The sequence below is a fragment of the Trichoplusia ni genome, chromosome 23 (genome assembly GCF_003590095.1).
Source record: "Trichoplusia ni isolate ovarian cell line Hi5 chromosome 23, tn1, whole genome shotgun sequence".
NCBI classification, from domain to species: Eukaryota; Metazoa; Arthropoda; class Insecta; order Lepidoptera; family Noctuidae; genus Trichoplusia; species Trichoplusia ni.
In genome coordinates, this window is record NC_039500.1 from 2,874,086 (window position 1) to 2,882,343 (window position 8,258).

At 34.8% G+C, this 8,258-nt stretch overlaps 1 protein-coding gene across 1 annotated transcript; it reads left to right on the top strand.

Annotated features, from left to right (window-relative positions):
- The first annotated feature begins 794 nt into the window (after positions 1-794).
- Positions 795-3,146, top strand: LOC113504845 (esterase FE4-like). Its single transcript, XM_026887324.1, has 3 exons — positions 795-1,004; positions 1,153-2,432; positions 2,924-3,146. The coding sequence occupies exons 1-3, from the start codon at positions 831-833 to the stop codon at positions 3,129-3,131; spliced, it is 1,662 nt and encodes a 553-aa protein (XP_026743125.1). The 5' UTR covers positions 795-830; the 3' UTR covers positions 3,132-3,146.
- The last annotated feature ends 5,112 nt before the right edge of the window (positions 3,147-8,258 follow it).

The window sequence follows — 8,258 nt, forward strand, 5'->3', positions numbered from 1 at the left end:
TAGGTATATTATTATAATTTACTTCTTACTTGATTATAGCTTGCCAGAATAAATCTCTAAAGAGTGATAGAAAATAAAAAAAAAGATTATCCAAATGTCGTGTAGTACAAAGACCTTTGCAACAGCACTTGGCCGTTGGACGCAAGAAATGTGCCTGTATGGGATATCTTATGATAATATATTTTGCAGACGGCTTTGCGATTTCCTTGCCTAATATATTTCTATTTATATAATATTTAGCACCGCACCGTATCACGTATTTAATTTTCTATTTATTTTAGCTCATCTTTGAAAATTTATTGAAATGAAACTGATACTGGTCTCAATTAAAGATTGGATTATTATGGAATGTCATTCATCCCCACTTGTTGGCTGTTCTTAAACACAAGTCAATAATGACATAAAATATTAACAAAGTCAATCAGAGATATTTTAATAAAAGCTTGTTTTAGTTTGGAAATGAAACGGATATTGGATAATACTTGTGTCTCGGGGGTTTCAAAAATATTCAAATCACGCCGAAAGTGAGAATGAACAGTCACAAATCATACAAATGCACATCTTACACGTGTTTCGAACCCTGGACACGATACACTTACCAACTAATTCTGTAGTTTATCCCTAATCAGAGAATTCTTGCCATTTCAAATTAATTACCTGGTTTTCCATTTCGCGTAGATAACGTTGCTACCCATAATTCTTATTATGTCAAGGTTCATATCAAATCACAGGCGTAATCAGATAAAAAGATTTATGTAAGCAATTATCGGCAATTATCTTTAGTTTAACAAAATGATAAGTAGTTGAACCTTTTGGCTGTAACAGTCAACATGTTCCGATTAATATTATTTCTTGTTTTTGTAACAAATGTGTTTTGTGAAGATAGTAGAGTTGTTATGTTGGATATTGGAGGTGTGAGCGGGGAAAAATTTTGGGATGGTGATTATTATGAATTTTTCGGGATTCCGTATGCTACGGTGCCGAAAGGAAGAGACCGATATAAGGTTGGTATTACATTTTACATATGAAATAAATGAACGACAGCTTCTACTTTGCTTGAAAGTACATGTTTTCATGCAACCTTTGTTCGAATTCAAATAAAATATTTTTTATTTATGTAAAAAACTGAGCGTATTTATTGAAACGTTTCAGGCACCTTTACCGGTAGAACCATGGGAAGGAGTCATGGGTGCTCAAACACGAAACATCGCGTGTCAACAAGTCTACCTCACTGAGGAAGAAGACGAAGAAGTAATTCTAGATGGAGTAGAAGAATGTTTGACTATGAACATTTTTGTTCCAAAAATAGCTAGTGAAGAGAATCTTGTACCAGTACTTGTGTACATACACAGTGGAGCCTTTTCAGGAGGAAGTGGTAATATGGGAAGATTTAACTATCTAGCCCGCCATGATGTCGTTGTTGTCAGTTTTAACTACAGACTTGGAGCCATAGGATTTGCTTGCCTCGGTACAGAAGATATACCTGGTAATGCCGCCATGAAAGACCAAGTCGCTGCTCTGAAATTCATTAACAAATACATCAGCAAGTTTGGAGGTGATCCTAATAAAGTGACGCTAGCAGGGTTTAGTGTTGGTGCAAGTATGGCTGAACTATTAGCATTATCTAAGTCAGCTGGTCATCTCATTGATAAACTTATACTCGAAAGTGGATCGGCATTATCACCTTTTGCAGTAGACAGGACTCCGGTGAATACAGCAAGAAATTTAGCGATATCCATCGGATTTAACAGCACAGGTACTCTTGAGGAGTTAAATGAATTCTTATTAAACGCGAACATAACAGATTTGGCTGTTGAGAGTAAGAAGTTCTTCTTGACAAACAGTACTTTTGGTATAGCACCTTGTGTTGAGAGAGAGATTGAAAACGTCGAACCGTTTATGACTGAACCTCCTTTGATCACTCTTCACCGAGGAGATTACAAGCAACTTCCAATCCTAACTGGGTTCTCAAACATGGAAGGTATAAGTCGAACGATCAAGTTATATGATTGGATGGACATGATGAATGAGGATTTCTCCGTCTTTTTACCAGCAGATCTTAAAATAGATGACAAAAAAGCAAGAGATGATCTGATAGCTGATATAAGGAAACTCTATTTTAAAGGTGAAGAGGTATCTTTTGACACCTTGCAAGGTTACGTAGATTACTTCTCAGACTCAATGTTCAAATACGCCATAATGAAATCAGCAAGACTACACTCAGTCAAATCTGACATGCCAGTGTTTTTGTATGAATTTTCTTACGTTGGAAAGTTGAACTTTAAGCATCATTATATGGATAAACTAAAAGGTGCAAGCCATAGAGACCAGACTGCTTATTTGATTGATTTCTATGAGCATACTACCAGGTTGAAGGACTTCGATACCAGAGACCGGTTGACAACAATGTGGACAGATTTTGTGAAATATGAGTAAGTGTGTTTTGTTTTTTTCTTCTGACTGCTCGGATAGCCGAGTGGTCGAGGTAACCATGCCAAATTCGGATTGTAGGACAAGTATTGTGTGATCCACGAAAGCTTGTCCTGAAATTGGGTGTCTTACTACAAATGACTTCAATGTTTCTAAAACCTCGCGCGACACAACTTAGTAGGTACATGTGTCTTGGATTTTTCTGAAACGTCTCGCGACACAAAGATTAAATTACCTCATGCGGAAGTCGATTGTTTTTGTACCTATGTGATTCTCGATCTACTAAAAACAAGCATAGTTAGTTAGTTACTTGGAATAGTTTAAACGTATAAAAATATTAATGCTTACAGTTATCACACTTATTCAATTTTGAACTATTAAAAACATCTTTCTCTCTCTCTTTCGTCATACTGTATTATGTGATTAAACCTCATTCCTAAAAATATTCCATATTTAAATCGATTTGTAATTTTTTTTAATTTTGTAATTCCAGAGACCCTACAGCTTACGAGAGCCTACTCATCGATCTGAAATGGAAGAGGTATACGATTAAAGACCCTAACTACATGGAAATAAGTCACAAATTAAAACTGAAAAAAGATTTATTCGCAAAACGCTTTCAGTTTTGGGACAAAGTTTATGACAAGCATTATTGGAATCCAAATCCTCCTGTAATCAAATCTGAAAATAAAAAAGCTTAATTAAATACTTGGAAACGGATTTTAATTATTTGTTCCAAATTTGTGTTGAAAACATTGAACTTTATGCTAGGTTGAGATATTTTTATAATGTATAATGTTTTAAATGGAAGTAAATAAATAAATTTTAAAGCAAATTGTAACATATAACGTGGGATAACTTTTTCGCCATACGTATCTAAAGCACTTCATTCTAATGGTGAAGTATGATAATAACCTTTTCATTTTATTGTATATCATTAACATTCCGTTGTATGCAGACAAAAAACTCCCTTCACTATCCCCTGCCAAGCTCAAATATATTCCATACTCCAAAAATCAGCACCTCTGCTCCTCTTGGCAACAGTTCCATCGCACCTGGGCCCTACTGTATCCAAGCACTTATTGACTCAGCTATTTCCCTTTACAAACAAAGGCGGGAAGCGATAACAAAATGTCTACAGTTCACCGCAGGGGTGACCTGACAAATTGCATCTAAGAAACCAATACCTGCCCCCAAAAATACTTTATCCCTTTCAAATCTTCAGAAAATAAAAAATCGTTCAAAAATATTCGCGATTTTCTAATATCAAAGGGGAATGATCACCATTTTTCATTGCCAGAATGTTTGGGAGTCCCCCTCGGCAGTCCGTGAGTTTTTATAAAAAATCTAAAGCTTATATTTTTCTACCAATATTAACCCCTGTGTAAGTGCCTTGAGAATGCGTTTGGTGTAATTTACAATCGAAATGCGGTTATGAAAATATTTTATTGGATTACAATAAAATTCATTTTTTTCTGTCTTCTTTTGAACCCAAAAATCTGTATTTTTGGAACGGTTTCCAAAATTCTTTTTGCTTTTGCCTACCGCCAATTTATAACATGATCAGACTTCTTCCAAAAACTGTCATCAAAAATTCAATACACTCAAAAAACTACTATCTTGTTATAGCGATTTTCATTTTCCACCCACAGCCACTTTCTACCACCCCCATATATTTTCCATCACCACCCACAGCATAACAAAGGTTAGTTTGTTCAGTTATCCGCCTGTCAACTACAATTTTGAGATACGATAATAACCGCATCGTGACCTTTAACCGTGACCTTTACACCTACGTCACCTACAATACGTATTTAATGTTATCTTGATTCCATATCAGTACTATTTATAATGACAAAACTTTATTTATCAAATATGTTGGGAGTTGACATTTCGTAAAATATTTACTGAACTAAATTTCAATAAATATAAAACTAAAATAATACCCGTATACCAAAATAGACATAAAAGCTTTCAAGTTTTTTAATTACACCTCTCCAGAGTATGTACAAATAGTTCAAAAACAATAAAAAATATAAAACAAATGATCTTCCACAAATTTTTCTCTAAACGTAACTTAACCTCAATATTAAATTTTATTATTGTTCTTATATCGGCAATGGAAATACATCATCAGAGAAAAAAACAAAGCTTTAAGACATACAGTCTGCTGATAGACGGATAGACAGACTGACGGCCAGATGAACAGCAGGGCCTCAGTCATCTTGTTCAATGTTCACCTCTTGGGTACGGTTCTAAAAAGATCACAAAAATGTGTCTAAGAAAGAAGCTCTACCAATAAATCGCTCTCACCCATGCCTTGGTACAGAGAAACAGTGTGACTGACACCTTTAAACACTGCCCTCCCCTGTAGCAAATATTTGAACGATTCCAAATGATGCATGTCCTATTGAAATTTCCTACGAAGGGTGTAAAAAAATGCAGTCTATTTTTGTTACCTGCTATGACTATACTAAGGTAGTTTAATTTATCTCGGATGCGCCATGAATTTAGTATTCTACCTAGATATCAAATAAGTAAGGGTTTTCCAGACACTTACGAGGCAAACGCTCTTCTCGGAGTCTAGGTGTCTTTGTGCTTTGTCTTTGGCTGGAATGTTTGTGAACCCTCCTCCCCACGGACACAAGGTATCATTGCCTCAGTCCGTGCGAATTAAAAAAAATGCACGTATTATTGCAAAACTTCATACCAACTGAGTAAAACTGGTGAGATACTCCGTGTATAACAAACCTCCTTATTACCCTAAATTTAAGAGAAGACTTGTCATAACTAAAATAATTTCCTCCAGTATTCCTAACCTCACACAAAACTATCAAACTAACTACCTTAAACGTTCTGACAGAATAAAGTATCTAATCTCTTTGCGAAGGTGTAAGACGCGAAGTAAATATGAAAATCTTTAAACACTCTATTAAGTTTCGAAACATAAAACAGTTTACAACAACTGACAGACATTCCGAACTTCTGAAAACAAACCTGACTTAGCCGATTTCAACCTTGAAACTTGTGACGTAAAGTTTAAAATCCCTTGTGCTGAAAGAATTTAAAAGTATATTTATGTTACGCTCCGTGACACAGGTGACGCAGGGATAAGTAACGTCAATTTATAAGCGTCAAAGTCACAAGGCTCAAGGGATGTTTTGACACTTGAATAGAATCGGGAAGTATTTATAGATTGTCTATTTTGGTTTTTCGCTAATTGGGTGGTGGTTCGCTAATTAATATGGGATGATTTAAAAATAATCTGAATAAAATCGAGTTCGCGATATAACCTTTTATTCTTACCATTTACATTTTTTGAACCTTTTAGAGGCTTTAACATTCAGTCTTCAAACGTTAACAGACGCCTCTAAATATCCTCCCTATATTTTTTTATCAGTTGTCAATAGCTTCTTAAGATGTTTCATGAAGGCTGGGCCCTCGATTTGAGTACAAATATGGTTGCATGCTTGTAAAAAGAAATGGTGTGTTTCCTGAGACCCTTTCACTTACAAAGTGAACCATGTTTGTTTTTATCAATAAAAATTAAATAATAAAAGGCTCTTGCAGTGTGTGGATATTGTAAAGACCGTTAAGTTTGGTGCGTTTTCAATCACTAAATTTCGATTTAGGTTAATTTATTTACATCAATTCAACTGATATTTACATTAATTTTAATTAAATTTTAAAAATATTTTTCAATCGAATTAGGCTGCTAAAAACTTTTTGACCATCACAATACAAAGGACAGCACCCAGATTAGCGCACTTTTCGAAACACCTTTACTCATACAATACACAAAAGATAAACTTACTCAAAATACCAAAAGTTGCACCAAAACTAAGTGAATTTTGCTCCTCCTCTTAATACCGTTTTAATCTAGCGACTGATCTCAAGTCAGTCTAACCTACTTTGTATATGGAGGATGTCATTCCGAGTGAGGACATATTCGTTCCGTAATCAAGTGCAAGAGCCACGATCGGTTTGCAGCAGTCTGTCATCCGTACATCCAATCTTGGAACTTTCTTTATATATAGCATGTTTCTTTTTGGGACAACAAAATATCAATTACCTTTTTTTGAGGATTTTGATAAATTTAATTTGTTATAAGATACTCTAGTCTAATAAAAAATATTATTAGAAACTTTAATAATAGATTTATAGAATATACGAAGGATGTTTTTTTGAGTGCTTCATTAAACCCTCGAATCTAAACTTATTATTGTAGCTTCAAAATTAGAAGTTTTTGTCAGAATAAGGACTTTAGGATTTTGGGTATAGTACCAAATAGTAATTCTTGCTTGGTATTAGGATTCATCAAGCTTACAGGAAAAAAGATCAATTCAAATAATAAAAATTGAAACTTCAAAAAACCTAACCTAAAAATCAAAGCAGCCTTACCAAAACAATGTCTGCTATTTTACAATCTTCTCAATTTCTTTTCGAAATACAGTAAAATCATGAACCCTCCACAAACATAGGCCGAAGCACCACAGAACAGAGATGACGCAGCCGCAGTCGGTATGCGGCTTGTTGACATCCGCGGTCATACCAATACCAGTACAGAATGGACTACAGGATGATTGGTGATGGATTATCGTTTATTTAGTTTATTTGAAAGGCGTTGCTGCTGTCTTTTTCCCCAAATTAAGTTGGTGTCGGTTTCATACATAGAACACCAGTAGACAAGTGATTGTTCATTTTTTTTATTTAGAAAATGTATGCTTTTTGTAAAGTCGAGCGATGGCATTAATGTTTACGAGGATTGCCTTGAAATATTTTTATTTTTTAACTCTACAACCCATTTTACTGTTATCGGAACACTGTTTGTAGGAATCGTAATGATTGTCAATAATTTTAAGTCGGTTAGGATAATATACTGGATAAAAAAAACATATTTGTTATTAATAGTTGAAATCAGTACGTACCTACCTATTAACTTAACAATTATTTACCTTAGATTGTCTTTTCATAGAAATCACGTAGTAAATCCACCTGAAATTTCCAAACATCCCGTACCACAAGACTTGCTACGGCATTCCATGGACGTACCACTATGCAAACTCGGTTCAGATGCGTTCGACCGCCGATATAGCCATCCATATTGCGCACTGGATACACATTCCTCTGTTATAATCTTATCCGACAGGTTTGGCTAATAAATAAATGTTCTGCTGAAGGGAACAAATCGGATTGATGGAGGAGCCTCAAAATAATTCGTCGCCTAAATAATGTGTGATAGTAACAAGTTTTGTTGTTATACTAGCAACAGGAATCACGTCATCAGTGATACTGTCTAAATATTCAGTTTTGTGACATACATACTACCTAGTGATAGACCAATGGACATGCAGACAGACTGACCTTTCTTGGAGTTTGAAAATGTGAGTTTATTTAAACACAAATATTTAATCAAACGTTCTAAAACTGAATTAACCTTATTTTCCACGTCCCCTTAATAACTTTGTGGTATATTGAGTGCTTTTCTTTTAAATAAGAATCAGTGTTTTTTTTTATTAAAATCACATTTGATTTTACAACACCAACCGAACAAAACCGAAACCGAAAATTAAAAAAAAACACGAATTCAAAAACTTTTCTACATAAAAAAGTTTGTAAAAAAATCAGTTTGCTATAAGTCATGGTTTATCTTCCGAAAATTCTTTTAAAAGCCCCCGTTGCTATAAATCTTTGGAAAAAAATGCGCTTGTCGACGCCCCTGCGCCCCCCAAGTCAGCTCGGGTGACTGTGCAATTATTTGTATCACCGCAAAATGGCGACTGTAACGGAAAATTCATCCTATTCCGAAGCTATAAATCAGTTTCCCG

Coding starts and splice junctions, on each gene's coding strand:
- LOC113504845 (XM_026887324.1), top strand. CDS start 831: ATGTTCCGATTAATATTATTTCTTGTTTTTGTAACAAATGTGTTTTGT. Junction 1,005..1,152: donor AAGGAAGAGACCGATATAAG/GTTGGTATTACA, acceptor GAAACGTTTCAG/GCACCTTTACCGGTAGAACC. Junction 2,433..2,923: donor ACAGATTTTGTGAAATATGA/GTAAGTGTGTTT, acceptor TTGTAATTCCAG/AGACCCTACAGCTTACGAGA.